This window comes from Daldinia caldariorum (genome assembly GCF_022478825.1).
Source record: "Daldinia caldariorum strain CBS 122874 unplaced genomic scaffold F4812scaffold_11, whole genome shotgun sequence".
Classification (NCBI taxonomy): domain Eukaryota; kingdom Fungi; phylum Ascomycota; class Sordariomycetes; order Xylariales; family Hypoxylaceae; genus Daldinia; species Daldinia caldariorum.
In genome coordinates, this window is record NW_025953047.1 from 588402 (window position 1) to 614295 (window position 25894).

A 25894-nucleotide genomic window follows, 5' to 3' on the forward strand; every position below is an offset into this window, starting at 1 on the left:
GGCTGTTGTCAGAGGTAATACTAATATAAGTATAAGTATTACCCCCTAAACCCCCCTTATTATTGTATGCCGAGACGTACCGAATACCTGTATGGAACTGTGCATTATTTATTGATCAACTCGTGGGCTTATAACATATTGCATTGCCTACCTACTGGACTACCGAACTACGAAGTTCTAACTGTCGTGTTTGTTCCTATGAAGCAAACACTATGATAGCTGAGTAGGTAGATTTTTGTATGTGTGTTGAAACAGAGGTTGCAAATCATGCGGACAACGCAACAACGAAGACGATCTCTGGCGGAAAAAAACAAAAAACAACGTGACGTAAAGCTCGGCAAGGTAGACGAAGCAAGGTCAGCTTATATAAAGCTTCTCAGCCTCGGAATGCTGATATTGGGGCTACGTAGTGTGATCGATGCTTGCCCACCTTCGTGATGATGTATCTCATGAAATGCAACGCAACAGGGTATCAAGCAACCTTTGCAGAACGCCTTACTGTTCCATCCTGACCAGAAAAAATCAAATATGCTTTGCAAAACGACTTAGGACCCACCACCTGGGCTGTGGTGCCATGCAACAAGGTCATTCATTCGTATTCCTTCCAATGCGGAATTCTCAGTCTTCCCAGATTGTCTCCAAATCAAGATCGCCGCGTCGCTCAGCGCCACAGACACTCCAGCGTTTACGTTTGTCTCTTGTCCCAAGGACTATAGATCTTCCACGCGATGGCGCGTCACGACCCTTTGCCTCTCCAGACTCTCCTTCTTCGTCGGCCTCCGCAGCAGCCTTCAACTGGGCGATTCTTTCGGCCTCTAGGGCAGCCTCCTCAGCATCTGGAGAATCGGGAATGGTCTCCAGGCTTGAAATACTTGGACTGCGGGACCTCATAGATGTCGGTGTCGAGGGGACTGATGATGACGGGTAGTATGAAGGAAAGGTGTAAGCATAAGACAAACCCTCGGACCGGAATGAAGGCGAGCCTGCTGTAGCCGACGGAGTTCCAGGGAGGGAAGGGGTGCTTGACGAATAGCTCGTAAGGCGTAGAGGTGAAGATGTTCGCCGGTGAGCTAAATTACCTAGATTTGGAGTGCTAGAGCTGGGAGAACCGCCTAACTCAGTGTGATGCCTCTCACCATCCAGGACGGAAGACCGAATAGGAGAAGTCGGTGGATATGCTTCATCGACTGGCTTTCGAGGTGCCCGAACTCTGTTGGGAGAACTTAGGGGACTGGCCGGGCGGAGCGTCGGCGGGTAAATAATACGACCCGAACCATCAACACCCGGCATAGATCGTGTACGACCAATGGTAGGTGGTGCGAGACTGGCCATTGACTTAGATCGGGTGTGCGTACCAGTCAAAGGGGATGTAGTTCGAGGTCGATACGGAAGAGAGGCCGCCATTGACCAAGATGGCGAGCTTGGAGATGGGGGGTCAGTTGCTCTGCGAAGGGGGTAAGGCTTGCGACCAGGATCTGGATCATTCGTGATGATGGCAGCTGGTTGAAGACGCAGAGTAGGCAAAGGAGAAGAGCGGAATTCCTCCATTCTCTCAGTCTCAGGGACGGGCTCCATTTCCAACGAGGACAAAAAAAAACCCAAGCGGTCTATCTCGCTTCGTTTTCATAGGTATGAAGCGGTGTGGCCAATACAAGTGGCCAGGGGTGGGTTGTCGAGATAGACGGCCGACGCGTTGAAGGTCAGTAGGAAAGGAGGATCGGTATTGCGTCCGACGTGCGACTCTGGAATGTAGGTCTCAGGTGGGAGGTAGACAGAGTAGACCAAACAATCAAGAATTTCTTAGAAAGGGAGAGGAAGGGCTGGGTTGATATGGGGTTTGTATGCGACCGCCAGTTCGAAGAAGTGATTGTTGTTGTGGAACAATGGCAGGGTACCTGGAGTCTAGAGACGAGGAATTAAATTGAATCTTATGCGGGTCGTATGTCGTATTGTACCGAGTCAGTTTTTAAAGAGTCCGAGCTTCCGCAGTGACCTCGACTCGTTTGGATTGATAAATGATTGTACCGTACCGTAAAGAAAGGTACATAGGCGAGGAAAGAACTTGGGAACAAGTTGACGGTGACAAAGAGAAGCGAGTTGTCAAGTTGTTAGTTGTCCTTAGTTGGCCGGAATGCTAGTACCTAATAGCGGTGGGCGAGTCCATCAGGAGCATTAAGAGTATCAGGAGTGATTACGGGTACGAAACATGGCACATAGCATATGGCATTTGAATCGAGCCGGAACGGACAAGCCCGATGCCAGATACCAGGAACGGTTACGAAATTGCAAGACTGCGGAGAGGGAGAGAGAGAGACAGAGACTCTCGAGTCGAGAGGAGTGGTTGGAATTAATACCTAGACGAGACGCTCCCCAGGTTCCGGAGACGGGTTAGTAACTAAATGTAGACAGGGACCCTCCCGGGGGTCCTCCTATGGCTGGATGACCTAGAACTCGTCTCTTGCCTTTCTCGGAGTCGAAAGAGGGGACCGAAGATGGAGTTGGACGGGGAGTGGATGAAGATGTTTAAGGCTAGGTAAAAATGTTAGGTCCCTTAGGTAGTAAAATGGGCTTAAGTGAAAAAATGTATGTAAGTAAGCACATACGGAGAAGGTCACCTGCATTTAGGTAGTTTAATGGGTTAAGAGTTTAACACTAGCGTTGAGCATCGCACTAACATTTTTATTACGTACGTACGTACCTACTTCCTAAGTACGACGGCGGACCATATGCCATTAAACCGCCAAACCGCCAAAAATTGAATGACATAATCATAAGGCCTCCGTTTAGCCTTTGTTTAATTTTTTAATTTTTTTTTAAAAAAATTAAAAAAATTAAACGGGGGTTTAACAGCGGCTTAACGGCGGCTTAACGGCGGTTTAATAAAGGTTTAACGAAAATTTACCTATTTTATGATTATGTCATCCAATCTTAGATTATGTCATATACTTTTTGGCGGTTTAGCGGTTTGGGGTATATGGCCCACCGTAAGTACCTACCTGGTTACCTTAGGTTAGGTACCTTAGGTAGGTATTCAGGTATTGTAGTGGGTTACGTAAGCAACGGGTAGTATTACTGAGTTTTGGTGGGAGGAGTCCACTTATTGGAAAACGTTCACGGATACAACATCAAATTACCCACACTTCAGTACATACCTACCTACCTATATTGTTGAGGAAGTAATGTTTCATTGGATATATCCCCAAGGTTGTGGGTTTAAGAGATTTTCCCCAATTTTTACATAGGTAGTACATACAGCTTTTTCGAAAAAATACGTACCGCACACCTTGCTTCGAAAGCCACCTCTCTAGCTACCAGCCAATAGCCACGAGCCGTAAGGGGCCGTTTGGTATCGTGGTTAGAGGAGCTGAAACAACGTGAAGATGGCCACAGGCCGATAGGCCGCCAGAGTTCAGCGAGACGAAGATGGAACGAAACAATAGTCGGCTAACAAGACCTACACGGTCGGCTAGATCTGTGCGATCTCTACCAAATACGTCGCTGCTCGCGTCTTCCTCGACGATGAACACGAGAGCCCCGAGCACGACGCGCAGCACGACAATAGCAGATACACGCTTAAAGGGATAGAAAAACACAACGTGGTTATTGACATTTATATATTGGTTTAGCTTGTCTGTTTATATCCCTGTCAGCCTTCAGGACGTTCCAATACCAATTAGCGCCTGTGTAAACCGTATCAAAAATCAGTATATCCTCGGCCGAGTCCCCCAAAGTACCGTCACTTCCATCTAACAGTACTTCGTAGCGCAACACAATCACGATACAGCTGGGAAAGATTACACACACGCACATGAACCCATCCAGCCTTTTTTGTCGAAAGTCAAGAGAAGGTGCAGATGCTTCTTTGCAAGGACAGGCAAAACGGTCACATATCGACTTCCCCAAATGGACCTTCCCAGCTGCGACGGTAATGTAGCGGTAGTTTAAACACGCCGTGGTTTTCAGCCCTATGACACCCTCAGCCCACAGGGCTGGCCCAGTAATGTCGTCGACACAATCTACTAGAAGCGCATGTATAGCACGGAGCACACGACCCAAAGGCGTTTGCGCATTTCCGCCAATCGCATAACTAGTGTCAAACAGACTCTTGAGTGTGGTGACTTGCGGGGGACATATGCAGATGACTGAACCCAGAGGAATACCATACAAAGCCAGACCACCAGCGGAAAAAAAAAATACATCAGCTGACTGGAGTTGTCGATAAAGACATGTAATGCGATAATGGTGACTGGCACAGTGCCGACGGGCCTCTCACTTTCTTAACATTGAGCTTGCGCTCACTATGGCTTCACTAACTCTTATGCTTGCCAGGCTAAACGTTGTTTATGTTATGGACCACAACCCGGACTGCAGAACTAGTGTCATCCTCAGTATCATCCCCAGCCTCCCATTAAGAATATGCCTTGTATTAGGCTCTCTGCTTCCTCTGCCACGCCTACCATACCATGATTCATCGAAGAGACTAGGCCAAACGATTTGGAAATTGTGTTCCAAAAGTCCATTGAGAAAGCCGAGACTCACTTAAATTTATCATGGACAGGGATGAAGATAAACCACTTCCCCGTCAACAACCTTCGGAGACTGCTGTACACTAGGAAGAACCGACAGCGTTCGGGGTCAACGACATCCTCTTGCTTCCAGTATCTCCAGACTTCTTTTGTCGTGGACTGGATACAATGATGGAAATTGCCAGCGCTGGCCGCGTCGAGGATCGCAGAAATACGACCGGCGACCCATGCTGGGATAAGCAATACGGACCCTGGAAGTCGTTAGTACTGGGGGGTTATAGGATGAGATGAACTCTGAGGTATAACGCGGTCTGACCTCAGATTCTCATAATGGCTCGATGGCAACAGTCATATATAAACAAAAATAAAAATCTCTAAAACCTGGCAGTTTCGCCAGATTAAGGGGCTACACTAGATTCTGGACAAAAGGAAACCGCCATTCTGGCGTTTCTGGAAGAGCTGCGTGGGGTCATACTTGAGCGAGATCTCCTTCAATCTCGCAATGTTCTCGGCCCCATAGGTAGCGAGCGGGTTCTGATCCCGCGAGGCATCGTTCATGTACAGGAACGGTATATGCAAGCCGCGCTCCTGTCCAAGCTTTTTCCACTGCTCTGTGGTCTCGATAGAGACCGAACGCACCTTTTCGTCGTCTTTGGGGTCAGTCCAGTCAACAAGTGTTGTCCACCCTTTAGGCACATCCAGCTTCGTTAGCGTTGTCGAGGGGCAAACCTGATCGGAAAGGTATTGGAACTCACAGATATGATTCTCCGTTGGGATACCCATAGAGTTACCTCCCCTGGCCACCCCCTGCTTAGCCACATTGGGGATGACTGGCTGGATGACGAAGGTCTGATTTGCCCCCGTCTCATCTCGCACCGCTAGTGCCCTAGTTTGCCAAAATCTGTACACGTCCTCGTACAACCGTGCGTCAATGCGTGAACTAGTTGCACGGTAGTCATGCCTATGTGCGATATGTGAGTAATCCATGGCTACAGGGACAGGCTGGGCTCTTACCGCATGGGTTGGTTGGAGGACACACTCCCGAGGATTGTGGCCAATGACTGAAACGTTCCAATGGTCGACGGCACAGCGATCTGGAGCGGCTCCAAGTTGTAGAATGGAGCGAAAGCTTCCGGTCTTTCGACAGGTGCCGAGTACTGGAGGATGACGGTGATGGCATCGGGAGTCATAATCAGGCTTGCGGTGGACTTGATGTCACTTGCGCCACTATTCTGCCAGGTGACGTGGGCATCTATCGCAGCAAATTAGTAAACGGACCCGGGTGTGATATGGATGCTTTGACGTACCCAAGACAGTAGCAAGATCATCTACCGAGTAGACTCTTATTTCGTACCATATCTTTCGAGCTGGAATTGTATAGACATCGAATCGTGTTACGACGCCAAAGTTTGGCCCGCCTCCCTTGAGGGCCCAGAACAAGTCGTTGTTTTCCTTTGTGTTGGCATTGACCACAGTGCCATCAGCTAAAACAACCTATAGCAGAGTCAATACGAATGGAAAATGACGAGGCCTGGACCTTCTTCTTTGCAAGCTCTCACCTCGAAGCTGTCAACGTTGTCTGCTGCGGTTCCCAGCTCCGCCATGAGATGATGTAGGCCGCCTACAGATGTTTAGCTACCAAGAAGTTAAGAAGGTTCGCCACTTACCACCCAGTATCAGCCCCGAAACACCCACAACAGGAATCCGGCCTCCCACGACATCAACTCCTTGAGGAGTGAGAGTTTCCATGACATCACCCCACCGACCCCCGGGCCCAAGGCTGGCGATACTTTTGTCCTGGCTCAGACTGATGGCATTCATATGCTGCAGGTCCAGCAAGATGCCGTTTGCATCGATACTGGACGCGCCTGGGTTAGGCGAGTGGCCCCCGCTGCGGACGGCGAAGTTGATGTCAAAGTGCCGGAAAATTTTGAGGGCTTTTGATACGTCGGCGGCGTTTGCCGGTTGGATGATACAATAGGGGCTGGCAACGCATGCTTGGGACCTGTTTTTAATGGTTAATCGATAATGATCTAAAATATGATGATGGATATATATACCAGTTCTCGTGAACCACGGTATTGTTCAAGGGCGAGGTGTCGACGCGGTCATGGCCTAGGGCTATCTCGGCAGCGCGGCAGGCCTGCTCCAGACCGGACCCGTCCGAGTGTGACCCGATTGCAGACTCGGCAATTTCATCTTTGAGACACTGAACCTGTGGGGCCGACAAGGCTAGGCTGGAACAAAATGCGTCGAAGCGGGCGTCCATGTTGTTTCGCGCGGCTGACTTATTGTCGGGCGGGACAGAATGGGCGGTGGCCAAGTGAACCGTGGTCAAACCAAGAATGGCCGTGTTTTGTAAATTAATAAGTGGGAGGCAATACCAGCAGCATAACAGCCGGTAGATATGTCGGGTTGATAACTCCATATCAGGAGAAGTGCCGGTCACCACTGTTGGTTACATCAATTACAAGGCAAACCAGGCGACGTGCAGGATGTCGATCCGGGCGTCGTCCCTAATGAAAGGTGACATAGGTATGTGGGCCTGTACAACGTCTAATTAGAGAGGGAGGAGAGAAAAGGGAAGGCAGAAGGAGGTACAGAAGGCATAAGGCATAAGGCAGAAGGGAGAAGGGAGAAGGGAGGGGGCGGCATATGCAAGAAGAAAGAACTTGTCACATTGACAAGACAAAGAGAAATACCTACCTACCCAGCCTACCCAGCCTACCTCCTATGGTTGATACTAGGTACGTCGTGTAACCAATAAATATATGTCGTGAGCACTAGGTACCTAGCTAATATATACCTAGGGGGTATATATCAACTACCTAGGTACCTACCTAGGTAGTCTCTGACATACCTTACATGTAAGTATTAGGTACCTGCTATAATTCCTTCAACCCTTCAACCCTGAAGCTGGCAACCTACCTAAACCATCCTGCTACTTATCAAGGATATCTCACGAAACATTTCTCCTCCTTATTGACGTAACTTCTCTACCAGAAATCCCATCTCTTGCCCGCAATGGGAACTGTCATTATCACAGGAGCCAATGGCTCTCTGGCTATTCCAGCTGCTGAGTTCCTCCTTCGAGAAAACCCCGACATCACTGCCATCTTCACCGTCAGGGATCCTTCGAATTCCGATGCAAACACTGTCCATCTACGTCAGATTCTCGCGCGATACCCCAACGTCAAGACTTCCATCCATGCGCTTGACCTCGGCAATCTTGCTGCCGTACAGAGATTTGCCGATGACATTGCCAAAGGCATCACCAACACTCAATATCCCCCTCTCAAGGCAATCGTTTGTAATGCCTTCTACTGGAACCTCGTTGAAGGCCCCGATTTTACCGACGATGGTTACGAGAAGACCTTCCAAGTGAACCATGTCGCCCACGCCAGCCTAGTCCTGAGGCTTCTGGGCCACTTTGGACCTGGTGGCCGCGTTGTGCTGTTTTCTAGCGACGCCCACTGGCCAGGCAAGAACTCATTGGAGAAGATTCCACCAGAGATCCCTTCAGACCTTGAGCGTCTGGTCAAGCCACCCCCGGATCCCGCGGACAAAAAGGCCGCCCTCTGCTTCCAGAGGTATGCAAACTCCAAACTTGCCATCACCTCTTGGACGTATTCTCTGAATCGACATCTGCTGAAAGTAGGTCTCCGCGCCCCATTCCCATCCATATCAATCGTTGTTCTGACACTATCTTGGCTTCCCAGGATCCGGCCCTCAGCCATATCACTGCTGTCGCCATCAACCCTGGTAACCTTTCTGATTCCCGCGCCTTGCGCACCAACACGCCAGGGGTTTTGAAAGTGGCCCAGCGCTTCGTGATTCAACCCTTCATGCCTGTTCTGCGTCTGCTTTCTGACCCGACGATGCGGACTTCACGTTCGGCCGGCGAGGACGTAATGAAGCTCGCACTGGGAATAGCTCACCCCGGCGAGCGAGGCTTTTTTACTCACTTGAAAAAGGAGAAGAGCTCCCCCGAGAGTCTAGACGAGGGGGAACAGGAGAAGCTATGGGCCAAGACCCTCGATTGGACGAAAGTCACCACGGGCAGTACAGCTTTGAAAATTTAAATTTCAGGTTTCCGCTGATATCAGCTGAGGATGAAAGGTCTGAACAATGACTCCAGCGCCGGAATAGCACCCGACTTTCGCTGCATGCTTTCTTGTGTTGCGACGTTCCTTCAGCCGGTTTAGCTAGAAGCATTACTATTCTCGTCTTTCCTTTCCAGATATTCGTTTCAGAAGAAGCGATGTCTCCATCTTCTCGCACGCTAATCTCCAATTCGTAGTCCACTTTGGGTAGAATGGCTGGTATCCAAGAAGAGCACCAAGCCAACGGCCTACAACAATTCCCAAAATCTGGGCGAGGCGATAGCTAAATGGAAACCATTTCGGTAGAGATAGATATGAGCCGCCGGCATCAAACATCTGTAAGAATGGCTGGTTATATCTCCAAACAATCTGGCAAGACACACGATAGGTTTTGAATGAGAACAGTCCACACTTACGCACATAGTTATGATGAGGCTAGGCTCTTTTCCACTCATGACCATTTCGTCCTGATACCCGTACCAATTCTGGAAGAACATCGTATCGAGCTGGAACACCTCAGAAGTCTGGGCCCCTGAAAGTAGAAACACAGTCTTCCTCTGATCTCGGGAAGCCGTTGATACTCTATAGGCTCCCTCTTCCGCCTCTCCCGGTAGTTTTTGGGGCGAATATAAGCGGTGATTCGTCCAGGGCCGTACGCGAAGCTCGCCCCTGTCAGGCAACAATATCGTCTCCTCGCCTTCAATTTCCACGGCCAATGATCCCTCCAGCACTTGGATATATTCCTCCTGGTGAGGGTGGAAGTGCAGGGGCGGTTTCCGCGCCGAAAGGGCCACAAGCAGAGGGTGGTCGACCAGGAATGTCACCTCGAAGGCAAAGGAGCGGTCGGGACTCTCAAGCCTTCGCACCATAATCGCGCCGTCGAAGCTGAAGAGGCCAGAAGTTAGAGTTGCGTCAAGGAACATAGAACAGTGCATATAGGCCGTTATTTTATAAACACAGTCTGCCAGATACATTTTCCATATCCATCCACACTTACACTTCTATAAGCGGGTCCGGGTACAACATGATGTTGGGCGGCAGTGACGATAACGACAACAATGACGACTATGATACTGGTCTAACTAAAAGACAGCTTAGCCGCTGAGGGTTATTTTTGCAAGCATGATTCAATTTACCCTATAACACTATGGCAAAGTATCAGGAAAGGGCGGGGGGGTTTGCTAGACCCCGAATCCCAACGATTATGTTACACGGGCGAAGATATGTATTGGTGGCAGAAATGTCTGTAAGCTTAGCTACTTGAGTTTTTCTTGGCATGGTACACGAGCTGCATTTATGGCGACACCCTCTTGCCGTCTCCCTACGCCCTATACTTACGTGCATAGGCAGACATGCAACCTCATCTGAACGTTGCATTAGAGCTTACCCCCCTTGGCCTATCTACATAGTACGTCGTAACACTCGACAGGACAGGCAAGGATGGAATCCTCTCATAGTCTTATGTGCCGGAGCTATGCCAACTATGGACCAAGTCTCGTTTCCTACTGAGCTAGTCAAACAACAGCCATCGATATAGATTCACTGGCAGGATGGAAGTGCGTGCCAATATCGACGAAGACTTGATACCTCCCCCTACCACCATAAATAACACACACAAAGTGTACCGAATCGCAATCGTCTGTATCGTACTCGGTGTCATATCGTCCGCCGCCGTTGTGGCCCGGTTGGGTCAAAGATGGCGCACAAAGGCTCTAGGAGCTGAGGACTATGCGATGGTCCCAGCAATAGTACGTCTCAAGCTCATACAACTCCTACCGTGGACTGATTCTCACAGAGGCACAGATGCTATTCATCGGCTGGACCTCGTTAGCTGCATATATGAATCTTCAGGCTGGGGTCGGAAAGCCCCTTATGGAGATCACGGTGGCGGAGTATGAGATCTGGTTCCAAGGGATTATCACCTCAGCATGGCTGTATCCCCTCATGTCGGCAGCCATCAGAATCTCCATCGTCCTCTTTTACCTTAAGATGTTCGGCACTCGAGGAAATCGATACACGAGATACTTTCTATGGACTCTACTGGCCTGCCAGGGCCTCTATGTCGTCGTTTTCTCCATCCTCCCGGCGTTCATATGCTCGCCCGTCTATTACTTCTGGCGCCCGATGGAGCGCTACCTGCACTGCAGCGACTGGTACTACTACTACACGCAGGTCGCGCTGTTCAGCGTCAGTATGGTCTTCGATATTGTGCTGCTCGTCTTTCCGGTGTTCCCCGTGTGGAAGCTTCAGATGCCGTTGCGGAAACGTGTCGGCGTGGCTACGATACTCATGCTCGGCGCCGGGTGGGTTTATTACTTTCTTGATCAATCATGTCCTACAGAACGCATTCTTACATCTTGGTAACAGAGCCAGCATAGCGGCGGCGTACAAGCTTGCCGTATTCGTCTTGCAGATGGAGCGTTACGTTCCGACAGACCCGACGTGTGATTCTCCCCGCCCCCAAAGCTCCACCAGCAGAGCCGTGGAAAGCTCTTGCTAACCGACTTCTAGGGCTGAAGTACAGCATGTCCCGTTTCATCCCGGCACAGTTCGACGAGTACGGGGTCACGTTCTGGATTCCGACCCAGGTCGAGCCCACAGTCGCTTTGATCGGGACTTCGATTCCCGCCCTCTATCAACTTGCGCAGAAAGCAGTCCCACGCCTTCGAAGCTTCATCACTTCCAGGTTCTCTGTGACTAACAGCTCGAGCGGGATATCATATACGCCTAAGCAGAGACAGCCTCAGGGCGGCAATTTCCACCGGATGAGCGACTCGCAGGTTGGACTACAGGACCACTCGCAGGACCAATCAATCGAGCTCTCGCTGCGGCAATGAGTAGGGTGTCTCATGCTTTTTTTTTATTTTTATTTTTTATTCTTCTGAGATATTTTAGACGGACAGTTGCGGAAAATACGGTAACATAATGGACTGGATCAGGTTAAAATGCGCGGTCTCGGTATCCCATCTTTTCATTCTTAGCGTATGAGGGGTTAATCAGCACGAGTACTTCATTAAGAGTCATCACGTATTCTATATCCGGATGGTATTTCGCCAGTGAGATGTAACGTAGGTAGTCAGTAAATTGGCTTGGGACAACTGTCGCGCGAGTATTTTCTTCTTTTTATTTCTCTACCTACGTACCTAGGTAACGTTTGACCGAAAGCGCTGCTAATCTTCAGTTACTATGCTCGAATGGCGTTCAAATCTCGAGCTACAGGATTAGGAAGAGCTGTTGTTGCCTTTGTCTCGGCCCTTTATCGCTGAAGTAAAGCTGAGGCCAGTGACTGAGACTTAGGTAATTAGAGACGCGTGTTGATGAAATCGCCCAAAATCATGATTTGGATTTGTATATAGCTCAAGCCAGTGGTGGAAGTTTGAAACCTCCTGGCACTAATGATTGAAATACACGACCCGGATCATAAATCTCTGCCACCCGCTGAAGCCTGCGCACATTTTCGGCACCGTAGCTGGAAATCACCGGCTGGTCCCAGCTCGCGTCGTTCATGAAGAGGTAGGGGAGCCGGCTATCGGGCTCGATGGAGGCTTTGACCGCATCGATGAGGCCCGCCGCCGCATTGTGCACCAACGCGTCGTCGGACTCGTAAAACCACGCTGAATCTATCACCAACCAGGTCTGGTTGACAGCCTGCAAGCCCAGCGCATTGCCGCCCCGGGCGTGGCCCGCACGGACCAAGCTCTCGGAGATGGGTTGCAGCCCGAAAATCACGGTCCCGGCTACGGTGGACTGGATTTTCTTGGTAGCGCTCGACTCGACCAATATCCGGCCCAACTCCTTGTATATGGAGGCGCTGGGCACGAAACTCGTCGTAGACCAGTCAATCCTGTCAAGTCGGCTGTTAGTACCAAGAGGTAATACGTATGGGTAAGATATGCTGGCGCCGAGTCACGAACCGTTTCAAACCTCCGGCGCCTTGTCCCTGGAGGAACTCGCTGAACGGCAAGATCGTGATGCTGTCCGAGACGGGACTCAGGTGGGAGAAGGGCTCGAAAGCGGCAGGGTTTTCTTGCGGTTTCAGATTGATCAAGGTCAGCGCCACGCCGATAGTCTCGTTCGTGACAAACCCTTGTACAAATGCATTGACGTAAGGGTCCTTGTTCGGAGCAGCTTGATACTCGGCCATGGCGAGGAGTACTGCCTCTAGATCCCCTAATTCATACCTCCGAATCCCTCCCCAAACTTGGCCGATGGGATAGGTAGAAAGGGAGAATCGGGTCACGATGCCTGCGGGGAAAAAAGGTAAGACGAAGCAGCTCGAGGGACAGATGCTTGGCTTGAACGTAAGCACGTACCAAAATTATTGCCACCGCCCTTTAAGGCCCAGAACAGATCCAAGTGATGACTCGCATTGGCATGGATGATGGAGCCGTTGGAAATAACAACCTAATGGACGCGGGTAAAGAGCTAAGTTCGAAAAAGGGAAAAGGGCGCCCTGGAAAGATCTGACGTACCTCATAGTCAACAACGTTATCACAGACTAGGCCATGAAGGTCTGACAGGTAAGATAGGCCGCCTGGATACAATAGATACTGGTCATTAGCTTATGTATCTCTCCCTCTCCCTCTCTCTCTCTGGGCGACCAGCCAAAACTTACTTCCAAGAGTGAGACCGCCCACACCAACATCCACAACACGACCCCCCACGACTGTGACTCCATACTGGTCAAGTCTGCTGTACACGTCCACCCATCGCAGCCCCGAGCCGAAAGTAACAATGTTAAGATCGGCGTTATAATCGATGTTATCCAATCTGGAAAGATCGATCAAGATGCCGTTGTCGATGTTAGAGCCATTCGGAGCCGGGCTGTGGCCTCCAGAACGAATAGCAAACTTGACACCGGCTTCGGCTATCAGGGGCACCGCTACGCGAAGTTCATCTGCAGACGCTGGTTGGAAGACGCAGGTTGGATGCCTCCACGCAGTTTCGGACCTGGCAGTGAACGTTAGGTTAGATAGCAGCTCCGACGCGAGTGGCTTTTCCCTTGCCGCCATACCAATTCTCAGTCCTCAAGCTCTGGTATTCGGCCTCCCCGGCGACACATATAGAAGCATTGAAGATGCTGCCCAGCTGCGTGCAAAGCTCTACGCCAGGAACCAAGGCAGTCGCTCCATACGTCGTGGATAGGAACAGGGACAGGATGCATGTATGCATAATGACGGCTCGCGCCGTCCCGAACCAGGCCATTTGGCACTAGGAGCTGCTACCCAGGTTCTAGGCAGGTTGTTAGTAATAGTATATCAAGATGAAGCAGGTATGATTCGAAGGCTTGATGTCTGCTACCGAATCCCTGGAATCTTTACTTACGTCTTTCATCTTGTATCTATTTAAGCAATTTAGGGACGAGTGTACAGTGGTATTCTGTATTCATACGCCCAGCGTATAGGTATATACGAACCACATATCCCTATGAAGGCGTGCTGGCTACTTGCTAACCCCATTAATACTCCCTAATATTACCCCTACCCCCCCTTAATTGAAGATTATGCGCGTAATATTGGACGTATTGATTAAGATGACCTGCATGCCGAGTGTGACAACCGCCGAGTTTAACGCCAGTATTCTGGAGTGAAAGAAATCTTGTGACAGTCCCGCCGATCCGCCCCTGTGATGGCACTGTTTCCTAGACATAGTGTCGGGTTTCTCATTACTTGCTACAGCTGACCAAGAGCCAAGACTGTCGGGACCGGCGATGGTAAGCGCACGCAACTGGAGGCTCAGATGGTCGCACAATCGACTACCTACCGCCAAGATCTTGAAAGCCTGCATTTACAATCGGTGAGAGTAAGCGGGCTTGTGGTTTGCGTGCCTCTTTGGTTCGCGGCCTGCTGCGCAGCCTCTCGCCCCTTGAAGCTCTCTCTCTCTCTTCCCCCCCTCCCTCCTCCCCTCCTCCCCTCTCTCACATACGCGACGAAGAGTATTCGTTAATGCTTGTTGCTTAAACCAAAGCCTTCATAAAAAAGCACTTACGTCGAAGATGGGCCCCGTGAGAAAGCCAGAGAAACCAGAGAAACCATCCGCGCATAAGGTTGTCTCTGATCACTCCTTATCTCAGCAGTATGGTGGCGTACATGGTGGGGGCTGGGTAAGCCACCTCCCTTCCTCCTGGGCTCCGTACATACAGCTAGCCCGCCTGAGCCCCCCGGCGGGCCTTTTCTTGATCTTCTTTCCTCACCTATTCGGCATTCTTCACGCGGCGGCATTGCAACATTCCCCGCCGCGCGAAGTAGCACGGGCGAGCGTGCTCCTGTTGGGCGCGAGTTTCTTCTTCTCCAACGCGATCCACGCGTGGAACGACCTCGTCGATGCCCCCGTCGACAGGATGGTGGCGCGAACTCAGCACCGTCCCATCGTTCGCGGCGCCGTCTCGCCTCGTGCCGCCTTCGTGTTCACGGCCTCCCAGGCCTTCGCAGCGGCCCTGTTTCTCCCCCTACTGCCCGCGGAGACGTCCCGATGGGCCCTAGCCAATATCCCGGCGGTTCTCTACTACCCGTGGGCCAAGCGGCACACGCACTTCGCGCAAGTCGTCCTGGGACTCTGGCTCGGATGGGGGTCCCTGGTCGGGAGCTCTGCGATGGGTCTGCGGCCCTCGGAGGAAAGCCCGTCTCTTTACCTCCTGGCTGTGTGTATCCTCTGGACAACCATCTACGACACCGTCTACGCGCACCAGGACGTGGCGGACGACAAGGCGATTGGGCTGAAGAGCATGGCCGTTCTGTTCGGAAATCGAACGAAACTGATATTGTGGCCGATCCTTGGCTTGGTGATTGTACTGCTCACGGCCGTCGGCGTTGAAGCGGATCTGGGTTTGCTGTATTTTATACTAGCGGTGGGTGGCTGTGCGTCCTCGCTTGGAGCGATGATCGCAATGGTGGAGCTTGGGGACTCGTATAGCTGTTGGCTGTGGTTCAAGTACGGATTCTGGTTTACTGGAGGTTTTATCACTGCTGGTTTGGCCTCCGCGTCTAGCCTCTTTCAAGGCTTGTGGCCTTATGGCTAAGTACATTTTATCGCATCTTTTGGAAATTGTTGTGTACCTAACCCAGGTAGTAATAGTTGTGTGTAGATAGTTGGTAAGTTAGTTAGTTAGCAACAGGAAGAAAGCCCGTTATACTGTTATATCTTAGTAAGATATACCTAAAGTTAGGTACTTCCCTTAGGTAATTATGTGGTACAATACGATTCGTACAATTGAATACATAGTAAGTTAAAGGCAGGCCTACAATTGTGAGAATTGAAACGGCCGAAGTTCGAACAGAACGAAGTGGGTCCACTGCAGCACTCTGGAGCTACCCGTGCTACGCTCGTATTGTCAGTTAAACCTAAAAGCTTTGTGAGGTTACCTGGTACTTTACTTATCTACCTAAAATTAGGTGGTGAAGGTACTTTCACGCCCAACAATCTTAGAGCGTTACCTCATACCTTACTAGGTACCTAGATCTATTACTATCTAGGTAGGTTACCTAAGGTACATACCAGGTAGGCTACCTAAGGTTAGGTATGTACTAATATGTACCTCGAATCCATTTCAATTTTTAGTGTTATCTGGCAAAGTCGCCGTGGGAAATTTAACAACAATTTTCTAACGACAGCCTCATCACCAGCAACTCGACGAAACCGACGCATCGCCGTTTTATCCTGGCGTTGCTATCCCCGGGATCATCTACTGCGATCACATAGCGATTTCTATTCTACCTACGGTTTATTGCGAATCTTTATTCCGACCAGCAGTACCCATTTATGCCCTCGATGGCCCGTGCCAATTAGTGATTCCGTTCTTGTTCATTACGCTCCTTTTCGCGCTGTCCTCAGCATAACCTCTCTCTACGTCCTGTTTTGAGAGATAATATCAATTCATCATGGCGCGCCCTATGGGGCCAGTCCGCCTGCGGAGGACAAACTATCTTACCTTGTCCATCGGCGCGATACTCTGTATCTTTATAATATATTTCCTCTCACATAACGGATCGACTTCGCAACCCTCGAATGTCACCCGATCCGCTACCCGTAAGCCCAGCGCGAAGTCGAGCCTCATTGTCGAACGGCCTCCTGTCCGGCGCTTTAACCTAAACAATGTTACAATTACCGCGGATCCCATCGGAAATCGAGAGGCCGTCCTTATCCTAACACCGATGGCACGCTTCTATCAGGAATACTGGGACAATTTATTGAAGTTACAATACCCGCGGGAACTGATTACTCTCGGTTTCATTCTACCTAAAAATAAGGAGGGCAATGCGGCTACTACTTCACTGCAGGCCCAGATCACGAAGACACAGAAGGGCCCGGCTAAAGACCGATTCAGGAGCATAATTATCGAACGACAGGATTTTGACCCTCCGCTGACATCTCAGGACGAAAGCGAGCGGCATAAGATGGAGAACCAGAAGGCGAGACGAGCCTCGATGTCGAGAGCGCGGAATTCGCTACTTTTTACTACGCTGGGAGCTGATACCTCGTGGGTATTATGGTTGGACTCGGATATCATTGAGACACCGCCTACTTTGATACAAGATCTGGCGTCACACGACAAGCCCATCATAGTACCAAATTGCTACCAGAGGTATATCGACACTGAAACAGGAAAGCCGAAAGAACGCCCGTACGATTTCAACAGCTGGCAGGATAGTCCGACCGCGCAGGAAATTGCTTCTAAGATGAGCCGAGACGAAATCATCCTCGAAGGATATTCTGAAATGGCAACCTACAGAGCTTTGATGGCCTACATGGCGGAGAAGGAGGATGAAAAGCACCTGGAAGTACCCTTGGACGGTGTAGGTGGTACTGCATTATTAGTGAGGGCGGATGTTCACCGTGACGGTGCTATGTTCCCGCCCTTCCCGTTCTACCATCTAATCGAAACCGAAGGGTTTGCGAAGATGGCGAGGAGGTTAGGCTGGCATGCTACTGGGTTACCAAACTATAAAGTAATATTCTCTCTGCCATGATATCGTCTAAACAAAAAAGGTACTTACCAGCTGACTTGGATGTGTATAGGTTTATCATTACAACGAATAGAGGACGGAACTAACATACAGCTCGAAACGCTTTTTTGTCATAACGAAACCTTTGTAATCTGCCACGAGTCTCGGATCACTGCATTTTGGAGATGAGGAGTTTTAAACGTGCCGAATTGTTTGTGACGAAAAGAGCATGAGTTACCGAAACCACACCCCTAACCAAGCCTTGTTGTAGCTGTGGTCGAGAGATGGGGGGCGGTTTTTTCCCCTTGTAGATATATTTATTTCAGGTAGCAGTAGCAGCAACAGCATCATCATCATCATCATTACAGGACGGGGAAATTATTGCACTTTTTAAACAATATTGTTACACTAGGCGAAAGCCCAAGGGGATTGCACCAAATGCGAAGGGACCGGACTGTCGTTACAGGCGCTTCGGGAATTCGGAGAAATCATAACAATAGAATGGTTTCTTTTTTTCAATATTCTATTAAAATATTGACCTTTACTGGTGAAATATACGCTATGATTGAGTAAAAAAGAGAAAGAGAAATAGCAGCTTGGTGTAAAGAGAGAGTCGATGTCACACATATGCCAACAAAAACGCCCGCTCCATATTCTTGTGTAAATGAACTATCCCTCAACGTCTCCTTCCCCTTCCCTTTCCCTACCAGCTCATCTAAACCGTCAGGTAAGCAGCTATTCATCTCGTTCGAATTTGCCGAAATGTCCAATTTCCTTAAAACTTCTTCTCCATCACCCCCCTTCTTCCAAACTCCACGCCTAACACACGCATTCCTTTCCTTCCCTTCCCTTTCCCCCACTACCTCCCCTCGTACCGTCCGCCCTCGTCCGCGCACCAGAACTCGACGAGGCGCCTGGCGCCGAGGGCGTCGCCGGCGCGGAGGAGGGCGGCGACGTCGACGTTGAGGGGGCTGTCGGTCTCGGGGCAGCTGAGGAGCATGCGCACGGCGCGCACGCACTCGAGGATGCTGTACGCCGGCGTCCACGCCTCCTTCAGCAGGTCCAGGCAGATGTCCCCCCCGCGCAGCGCCACGTTCGCGTGCACCACCGGCGTCCGGAACGACATCGTCGGCGGCGCCAGCGGGTACGTCGCCGGTATCTGTATGTCTAGGAGCCAGCGGCCTTCTGCGGACGGGGCGGGTCGGGTTAGGTTAGGTTAGGTTAGGTGGCATTGGATTATACAGATGGGAATACTGTCGGACTGGGTTGTTCTTGTATAGTACGGGACGGTAGGTTTGGGTTATGGGCCCGGAGGGGGGAAGGGGTTGTCAGAGGAAGGGGAAGGGAGAAGAGGAGGAAGAGGATGATGAATCGCAAGGCAAGGCAAAGGCAGACGCACCATCGTAACCGTTACCTATCCCCCGTCCGTTGATGACGGCTTCCCAGTGCAGCAGCTCCTCCTCGTTCACGGGGCCCAGGCGCTCTATACCCGTCTCGTTCTCCGACTCGCTCTGCCAGGCGGATATCTCCTTGACGAGGCGCTTGATCGCGCTGCGCGACGACGACGACGCTGAGTTCGCCATCGGGTTAAACAAGACGAGTTGTACGTATCTGATGTTGACGTGATGCGATATGTATAATATATGTATGTATGATATCGGTAATTGTTATTTTTCTAGCGTATAGAAGGTTAGCGAGGAAACGACTTTGGGCGACGGCGATTAGCAAAGTGCAAAACCCAGCAGAACAACTTGTTAAGGTTTCGGCAGGCAGTTAGGTACCTAAGGTAAAGCGCCGCGCCGTTCACGGTTCCACTCCCCAGACACAGAACAGGGGATCCACCTTCCGCTGATTGGGTCTAGCAGCTATCTACCTAACCTAAGGTCCCCCCCCCTCCCCGGTCCAGGCCGAGGAACTTGCCTCGGTGGCAGGGGGTGGACACATAATGGGAACCCGTGGAAACGGCGTTACACGGGAAGTAACGTAAACAGTTAACTACCTCAATTAAACAAAGTTTCAAAGTATTACATTCATTATATCGAGAAGTAATAACAATACTACCTAACGTAATAATACCTATATTATGATTAGAGGTACATAGTAGCTGACTTGGAAATTTGAAATAATTAGTAGCACATAAGTTGTGAAATTAAATAATCCTAATTCCTGTTCGAGTACTCCTATTATTGATGTTCATATATACTGGCACATTTATATCTCCAAGTAAGATTAGTTTCGGTAAGCAAGACGACTTTGTACTATTTCATTTTAACTAATACATTAGGTACCTAGGTAAATACTATCAGTTATAGTCTCAGAAAGGTAGAATGATATTTCTATTTTACACATATATTTGATTCATTGTCTACTTAACTACTAAAAAGTATATAATAGCTACTTGCTAGGAAAAATGCCCAAACCCAAGCGTTATGCATATCACGCCAGTAATATGAACGCAGAGCCGGCATCGTAACCTATCTTTAGTAGCTTATGTTCGCTATTATTGCGTGTACAAACCTGGCATGCTCGACGAGTCCACGGTGAGCAACTAATTTTACAGGTCCTGTAGCAACAGACTTATCAACTTTTTATGGAACATGGTCCCGAGATATTCCTCCCATCCACATTCATATCCGTGAGCGCTGTGCCCAGAGAAACCGGAAACCACCAGATCCTCCGACAGTGGCACTAAGTTTTTTTTTCTGAGCCTAAACGGCTGTATAATTTCCTCCCCCTTTTCCTCCTCCTTAAGCAATGAAAATAGACTGGGTGAACGTCTTAGAAAAAAAAAGGGAAGCCGTGGTCATGAAATGGCTTAAAGATGCCGTCATGCGTTCATAAAATAAGATAAAAGAAAGCTAAAACGATTGCGAGATTGACCCCTGATACTTTGGGTTCTCGTATGCGTACAAAACAATGCATGCTTTGCAGATAAAGTCGTGAATAAGATTGTCTCAAGTACCGTCAAGGATCATCTCCGTGGAGAACGTTCGTTGGTATGGGATGGGTAATGAGAAATGCGTGAGAATACATAAACTTCATCGGATCCGTTAGTGGGCCACTGCGGAACCAATCTGATGACCGCCCTCTCGTCCACCTGAGAGCACCGATTCTGAGTAGAGAGGCCTGTAACAGAAGCATTGAAACCCCCTTTAAGGCTTGGCCGATCCCTTCGGCTTCAAGAATTGCAGCATGCGACTGAAACGTTTCGATTTGCTCATCTTGGGCTTGTCCTCCGGGTCCGAATCAAGAGGGACCTCCATGCTTAGTTTGCTTCGCTCTCCGTGGGCGCTACTAATTAGCCTACTGAGACTGACCAAACTGGACCTACGGCGGCCAAATGCTGCAGCGCTAAACGAAGCAGGTCGCTGGTCATGGAAGGGCATGTTCCTGGGTTGGACACCTGGTGCAAATGTGCTATCCCGCGTCGTGGTCGAATTACTACTCGTCAGAGACGGGACATCAACAGATATTCGAACCAACTCTGGCCCAGGTTCGCCCATCAATAGTGAGTAGTAGTTATTTTCATCAGCGATTGAAGATGGAGCGGTCGAGATTCGCTGGGCATCATATGACATTGGCGAACGAGGCGACGGGAATGACGACGAATAACTTAGTGAATATGGGGTGGCTGGCAAGGGGAACGCCCCATTACTCACATCCATCGGATCGATGTCGGTGTTCAAGATCTGGCGGGGAGATGGTGCTTCTGAATCGGGGGTTCCTGGGGCACCCATCATAAAAGTAGTAGCACGCCTAGGCGTGCTGTAGTTGGGCTCTTCCAGAATGATCTCTTCTCGAAGACCACCAGCCCAACTATCAGTCCATGGCCTAGATACCGGTCGTGACATGTCCAAGCTTGACCCACTACCCTGGCGTGTCACTAGGGGAGACATAGACAGGATGTCCTTTGGACTAACTTTGCCATGCTCACGTACTTGCGTCGGTGTCGAAACGGCTTCCTCTTCGGTGCTTGATGCTGACTCGCTTTCATCGGCCGAAGCATCTTGGGCTTCTGTAGAGGATTCTTCTGACGGAGTGTTTGCGCTCGTGATCTCTTCTTCCTCTTCGTCCTCTTCAAATACATCTGCCATAGTTGAAGAACTGCCGAAGCGGTGGATGCCGAATCGTGCAGCTTCAAAGGGTGGCATCTCGGGCGCACTCTCGGCACGGCGGTGATAGTGCATTCCTGGACCGCTGAAGCCTCTCAAGCCAGCAGCACTGTGTAACTGGCGTTTAGGTGGAGCGCCTATTTTTTGCGCCTCGTCCCATTGGGGATCACGCGAGGAAGGTGTATTGAATGGGCCAAGAGCTGCGTCAAGATCAATCATAGGATAAGATATATCATCCTCTGACCTTCGACTAGGCTCCATATTTGGGTCGGGTTCAGGTTCAGTGACCAGGACCACCGGCGCGATAGGTGCAGGAGGTGCCTCAGGTACGTCCATGAGATAGTCGCCGAAATCTTCGATTACCTGCTCTTGATATACTGGCGGCGTTTGCGAGCGACGGCGCACAGATTTTGATTTGCGAGGTTTCGGTTTCCTCGTTAGGATGGAACCAGCCCATGTCCTCACCCTTTTCTGCTTCTTCTTCCTCACCGAGCCTTTCTTGCTTTCCGAACGGGATAGACTGTCCGACGTTGGGATGTAATCAAGCTCCGCCGATAAGTTAGCGAACCCAGACCGCTTCTCCGCATATTTAGATGAACCGGAGCCAAGTGATATTGATTTCGTCGGTGAGTTGGTTCCCGCGAAGGGTTCGAGTCCGAAAAAAGACCATCTCCTAGGGGTTTTCGAGGGACTCGTGTTCGTGGGCGATCCAGAGCTGCGCTTAGGGAGATCCGTTAGCAATGGAATGGAATTCCGCCTACGTGATATGGAGTCCCCATTGAGCACAATGAGACTTGGGGACCGCTCTAGTACGGCACCTGCGGTGCTAGGGCGGGAATCAGCTTTCGCGCGGGAACCAGGCGACCCAAGTACACTGCAAGCATCACGGTCCGCAGATGCTACGTTAGTCGAGACAACAGAGGAGACGCTCCCCGAAACTCGATGGCCAGGACGAACTGTCACCGTGCTTGACGTATCAGTTGATACCATCGATAAAGGACGGGGAATGAATTCAAGTGTATCAGAAAACCCAACCCGCGTGCGTGGATTAGGGCTTGGTGATGGAGGAGCCTGTAGCGTACTTTGAACAGATGCTTCCTGCACTATCTCGTTGTTTGCCTCTTGGTGAACGCTCTCAGCTTTGGGGTGTTCGGTTTTTGGTTCAGGCAAACTGCGAAATTTCTCGTCGAACTCAGCTGGACTAGTAGGCGCACTACTTCCTCTCGGAGCCGCGTTATTCGGTTTGAGTATCATGGTCAGATCGTGGCTAGAGATTGCAGCAGAGCGACGGTGTGCGTGTCCTCTTCTTGGCGGACCATCTGCGGGCGATAGCTTTGGGGATCCAATGCCCCCCTCGGATCTGGTTGGACTAGTACTCATCACAGTAATAGACCCTCCCCCTGTGAGTTTACCGCCTACGAACTCGCTTCCACCTCTTCGATGGCCATTGCGGTTCGGATGTATCCTTGGCGACGGGGGAGCGAGGGAAGGACTGAGGTGAGATTCATCAGGCCCGAGAGCTGCACCTGGGTTAAACGAAAAATCAGGTAGACCGGGAGATCGAGGTGGTCGACTGCTGGTCGGACTGGGAGGGGCACCCGGCTTGAAACTAAAATCTGGCAAAGCCGGCGACCTCGAGGGTGAATCTGGCATTCCGCCAGCGAAACCAAAAGACCGACCCTGAAATTCTATCGCAGACTGAGGTCGACGTCCCGTGGCTCGAGAGAAGGACGAAGGCGCAGATGACGGTGACACGCGAGCTGGAAAAACGAAGGGCGGGTTCGGCGGTGGTAGGTTGGTATGCGAAGAAGTTTGGGAACCGGGAAAAGCTGATTGGGTCATGGTCTCGTCTTGTTGCGTTGAGATACGAAGTTGTCGCGATGGGATATCGTTTACTCCGCTCAACATAACCGTCTCGGTTGGGAGACTGGCAGCAATTACAGTGGCCATTATTCCTTCAAGCCTCCCCGGCGCACAGAGCGGGGAAAGAAACTTAGTTATAGAAAGATATCATAGAGTATCTTCCAAGTATAGTGTATCGGTAAAGACGGAGAGATCGGAAATGTTAATTGGACATGTCAATCTAACAATGCGCGACGACGTTGCAGAAAGCGCCTGAGATATTAAGAAATGTGTCAGTTTTCTAACTCAAATGCAAAAGGCCCTAGATTGATAATTGTTTCTTTTTTTAGGGGGGGGTCCTTGGTACTGAAATGCGATGTCGTACCTCGTCGTCGGTGAGGGGGGAAGGTTTTACCAGCGGTCGGTGAGAGTTATTGTCGTCCGGCTTCCCTTGCAACGGATTGGTCACAAAACAACCAAAATAAAGATAAGACGTAGGATAATGGAATTGAAAGGGGGGAGGGGATTGATCAAAGGAGCGGACGGCCAAGACCAGAGCAAATCTTAGAAAAACATAAGATTTGCTTCTGGAATTGAGCCAGCAGGTGTGGTGGTGGTGGTGGTGGTTGAGGGTAAAGGTGGAGGAGTGAAGTGAAGGATTGAGAAGATTATCGTAGGGTGTATGGACGACTCCAAAAAGATGGATGTGTGGAAGTCGAAAAAAGTCGCTGTTAGGCTATTGGGTTGTGTCTTTCTGGACCGTGCGGCCACCCTACTAAGTTTAACACTTGTACTGTATGTACCTAGGTATTTAATAAGGTACCCTATTAAGGATCTCAGGCTTGCAGGGACTAGGGTGAAAAGAAACCTAGCACGCAGGGAAGTACAGATTAACAAGTACTTTTTTAGTTGCTGTTACCTGCTGCCGACAATAGGCATGCATTGTACCTCACTTAATAACACATAGGTATACAGGTATGGTATACCGTAGAGGTACACTTACTACTACATTTAATCAACAATTAAAATGTGCTTGAAATGATACCAATCCGGAGGAATGATGCTTCCAATCTCATGCTTCATTATTCTACCTATGCTATATTATATAGGTGCCGTAAGCTATGGCAGTTAGATACGATCCATGTTAACTAATTCCGTCTTTGTCTTCTTGTACTGACGAATTGTTCCAAGTTTGTCGACACTAAAGTCGAGATCTCATTTCAAATCACCTGGGTCTTGAATCAAAAGGGTCACTATGGAAACTACGAGGATATTCACCAAAGTATATCCCTAGTGAAAAATGCATGGAGAGTACATGATCTGCAGTCACACCGAGGGTATCCTTCTCCGTGAGGGTCCCTGCAGGAGGCTGCGCCTACGTGGACTACGTAGGTACGTATCACTACCTACCTAGGTTAGGTAGGTACCGTTGTCAGATACTGGACCTTACCTTAGTATGTACACTAGTGTAGCTAGGTAGAGTTAGATAGGTAGTATCCTCGTAATAGGGTGGATGCTCCGTTCATTAAGTCGAACTTGTTATTGTACCCGGGTTACATAATTACATGTCAGCGTTGAATGCCGTCTTTGAGTGGTCCATGACCTCATGATCGCAACAACATACTCCGCTGTTTGAAGGTTCGATTGAGGCTCGTGCGAGGTATGACAGAGATACAAATCAACCAATGGAAAATTACAAGTCAAAAAGGCTGCACAGTTCTACGAAGATACGTTATATCCATGTCGGGTACCTCTATTTAGGGATTACATGATGTCCATATCTGATATACATGTGGTACGTTGTGTGTGTAGATAGATTTCCAGTTATCCGCACAGCAGCACAGTTAGGTTAGGTACGTACAGTATGCGACATCGCCAACAAGTGTTCCCACATTAAGAACAACACAAGTGCACGCCGAACTATGATTGCTATGATTACGATGCGCAGTTTATAGAATGGAGCGTTGGCCTCCCTGAATACCCAGGCGCACACCGCGAATAACGAAAGTGGCTTAATTATTCTCCGCGGCCCTATTACAATTAGACATGCAGACATTAGGTAGCTTAGCCTCTATCCCTGGCCAAAAAAAAAGGCGCTCTCAAAAAGATCAAGTGATTTATGAGGTAAGGTAAGTAGTTTAGGTAGTTACATAGTAGCTGGTTTCTGAAAGTTGAAACCCCCCCTGAAAAGCACATAAAATCTTTAACAAACCCTCAGCCGAACTAACAGGTTCGCAAGTTGGCAGGCAAGGGCAGGCAAGAGGCAACCCGGTCGTATTGTTTGGAAACCTTGCAGCTAATTATGCATTTACGTGTACAGTATGTAGGTACCTAACATAATACATAATACATAACCCGCTGCCCGCGTA

The 25894-nt window shown here is 49.8% G+C and overlaps 10 protein-coding genes across 10 annotated transcripts; 4 read left to right on the forward strand and 6 right to left on the reverse strand.

Moving 5' to 3' along the window:
* Positions 1 to 528: 528 nt before the first annotated feature.
* On the reverse strand, positions 529 to 1891 carry F4812DRAFT_65836 (uncharacterized protein). The gene has a single exon (XM_047939281.1). It carries the CDS (start codon positions 1573 to 1575, stop codon positions 619 to 621), a length of 957 nt encoding a protein of 318 aa, XP_047789098.1. The 5' UTR covers positions 1576 to 1891; the 3' UTR covers positions 529 to 618.
* Positions 1892 to 4740: 2849 nt separating this feature from the next.
* F4812DRAFT_465494 (FAD-binding domain-containing protein) lies at positions 4741 to 6795 on the reverse strand (the record flags this gene model as incomplete). The annotated part of the gene is made up of 7 exons (XM_047938441.1): positions 4741 to 5212; positions 5282 to 5487; positions 5541 to 5778; positions 5834 to 6020; positions 6086 to 6147; positions 6194 to 6531; positions 6587 to 6795. The coding sequence occupies 7 exons, from the start codon at positions 6793 to 6795 to the stop codon at positions 4938 to 4940; spliced, it is 1515 nt and encodes a 504-aa protein (XP_047789099.1). The 3' UTR covers positions 4741 to 4937.
* Positions 6796 to 7153: 358 nt separating this feature from the next.
* Positions 7154 to 8743, forward strand: F4812DRAFT_66088 (putative short-chain dehydrogenase). The gene is made up of 4 exons (XM_047939285.1): positions 7154 to 7273; positions 7337 to 7393; positions 7530 to 8180; positions 8246 to 8743. The coding sequence occupies exons 3-4, from the start codon at positions 7551 to 7553 to the stop codon at positions 8606 to 8608; spliced, it is 993 nt and encodes a 330-aa protein (XP_047789100.1). The 5' UTR covers positions 7154 to 7273; positions 7337 to 7393; positions 7530 to 7550; the 3' UTR covers positions 8609 to 8743.
* On the reverse strand, positions 8542 to 9754 carry F4812DRAFT_65906 (uncharacterized protein). Its single transcript, XM_047939282.1, has 2 exons — positions 9046 to 9754; positions 8542 to 8965 (listed from the first exon to the last, which is right to left on the reverse strand). The coding sequence occupies exons 1-2, from the start codon at positions 9601 to 9603 to the stop codon at positions 8744 to 8746; spliced, it is 780 nt and encodes a 259-aa protein (XP_047789101.1). The 5' UTR covers positions 9604 to 9754; the 3' UTR covers positions 8542 to 8743.
* Positions 9755 to 9891: 137 nt separating this feature from the next.
* Positions 9892 to 11977, forward strand: F4812DRAFT_65970 (uncharacterized protein). The gene is made up of 4 exons (XM_047939283.1): positions 9892 to 10377; positions 10433 to 10932; positions 10997 to 11073; positions 11141 to 11977. The coding sequence occupies exons 1-4, from the start codon at positions 10180 to 10182 to the stop codon at positions 11464 to 11466; spliced, it is 1101 nt and encodes a 366-aa protein (XP_047789102.1). The 5' UTR covers positions 9892 to 10179; the 3' UTR covers positions 11467 to 11977.
* A 9-nt stretch (positions 11978 to 11986) lies between these two features.
* Positions 11987 to 13801, reverse strand: F4812DRAFT_460347 (FAD-binding domain-containing protein; the record flags this gene model as incomplete). Its single annotated transcript, XM_047937679.1, has 6 exons — positions 11987 to 12473; positions 12544 to 12874; positions 12943 to 13033; positions 13102 to 13163; positions 13245 to 13579; positions 13644 to 13801. The coding sequence occupies 6 exons, from the start codon at positions 13799 to 13801 to the stop codon at positions 11987 to 11989; spliced, it is 1464 nt and encodes a 487-aa protein (XP_047789103.1).
* Positions 13802 to 13941: 140 nt separating this feature from the next.
* On the forward strand, positions 13942 to 15978 carry F4812DRAFT_66049 (UbiA prenyltransferase). Its single transcript, XM_047939284.1, has one exon. The coding sequence runs from the start codon at positions 14625 to 14627 to the stop codon at positions 15645 to 15647; it is 1023 nt and encodes a 340-aa protein (XP_047789104.1). The 5' UTR covers positions 13942 to 14624; the 3' UTR covers positions 15648 to 15978.
* Positions 15979 to 16205: 227 nt separating this feature from the next.
* On the forward strand, positions 16206 to 18073 carry F4812DRAFT_432810 (glycosyltransferase family 62 protein). Its single transcript, XM_047934566.1, has 2 exons — positions 16206 to 17574; positions 17645 to 18073. The coding sequence occupies exons 1-2, from the start codon at positions 16507 to 16509 to the stop codon at positions 17663 to 17665; spliced, it is 1089 nt and encodes a 362-aa protein (XP_047789105.1). The 5' UTR covers positions 16206 to 16506; the 3' UTR covers positions 17666 to 18073.
* F4812DRAFT_432812 (UBC-like protein) lies at positions 18074 to 19342 on the reverse strand. The gene is made up of 2 exons (XM_047934567.1): positions 18971 to 19342; positions 18074 to 18756 (listed from the first exon to the last, which is right to left on the reverse strand). Exons 1-2 carry the CDS (start codon positions 19152 to 19154, stop codon positions 18431 to 18433), a joined length of 510 nt encoding a protein of 169 aa, XP_047789106.1. The 5' UTR covers positions 19155 to 19342; the 3' UTR covers positions 18074 to 18430.
* A 1381-nt stretch (positions 19343 to 20723) lies between these two features.
* Positions 20724 to 23633, reverse strand: F4812DRAFT_460351 (uncharacterized protein; the record flags this gene model as incomplete). Its single annotated transcript, XM_047937680.1, has 1 exon — positions 20724 to 23633. One exon carries the CDS (start codon positions 23631 to 23633, stop codon positions 20724 to 20726), a length of 2910 nt encoding a protein of 969 aa, XP_047789107.1.
* Positions 23634 to 25894: the final 2261 nt, after the last annotated feature.

Bases quoted from the DNA above. Each gene is read 5' to 3' on its own strand.
- F4812DRAFT_432810 (XM_047934566.1), top strand. From the start codon at position 16,507: ATGGCGCGCCCTATGGGGCCAGTCCGCCTGCGGAGGACAAACTATCTT. The intron at 17,575-17,644 runs GTAATATTCTCT...GGATGTGTATAG, and splicing joins CTGGGTTACCAAACTATAAA to GTTTATCATTACAACGAATA.
- F4812DRAFT_432812 (XM_047934567.1), bottom strand. From the start codon at position 19,154: ATGGCGAACTCAGCGTCGTCGTCGTCGCGCAGCGCGATCAAGCGCCTC. The intron at 18,757-18,970 runs GTGCGTCTGCCT...CCCCGTCCGCAG, and splicing joins GATAGGTAACGGTTACGATG to AAGGCCGCTGGCTCCTAGAC.
- F4812DRAFT_65970 (XM_047939283.1), top strand. From the start codon at position 10,180: ATGGAAGTGCGTGCCAATATCGACGAAGACTTGATACCTCCCCCTACC. The intron at 10,378-10,432 runs GTACGTCTCAAG...ACAGAGGCACAG, and splicing joins ATGCGATGGTCCCAGCAATA to ATGCTATTCATCGGCTGGAC. The intron at 11,074-11,140 runs GTGATTCTCCCC...ACCGACTTCTAG, and splicing joins CGTTCCGACAGACCCGACGT to GGCTGAAGTACAGCATGTCC.
- F4812DRAFT_66049 (XM_047939284.1), top strand. From the start codon at position 14,625: ATGGGCCCCGTGAGAAAGCCAGAGAAACCAGAGAAACCATCCGCGCAT.
- F4812DRAFT_65836 (XM_047939281.1), bottom strand. From the start codon at position 1,575: ATGGAGCCCGTCCCTGAGACTGAGAGAATGGAGGAATTCCGCTCTTCT.
- F4812DRAFT_66088 (XM_047939285.1), top strand. From the start codon at position 7,551: ATGGGAACTGTCATTATCACAGGAGCCAATGGCTCTCTGGCTATTCCA. The intron at 8,181-8,245 runs GTAGGTCTCCGC...TTGGCTTCCCAG, and splicing joins TGAATCGACATCTGCTGAAA to GATCCGGCCCTCAGCCATAT.
- F4812DRAFT_65906 (XM_047939282.1), bottom strand. From the start codon at position 9,603: ATGTATCTGGCAGACTGTGTTTATAAAATAACGGCCTATATGCACTGT. The intron at 8,966-9,045 runs GTAAGTGTGGAC...CCATTCTTACAG, and splicing joins GCCTCATCATAACTATGTGC to ATGTTTGATGCCGGCGGCTC.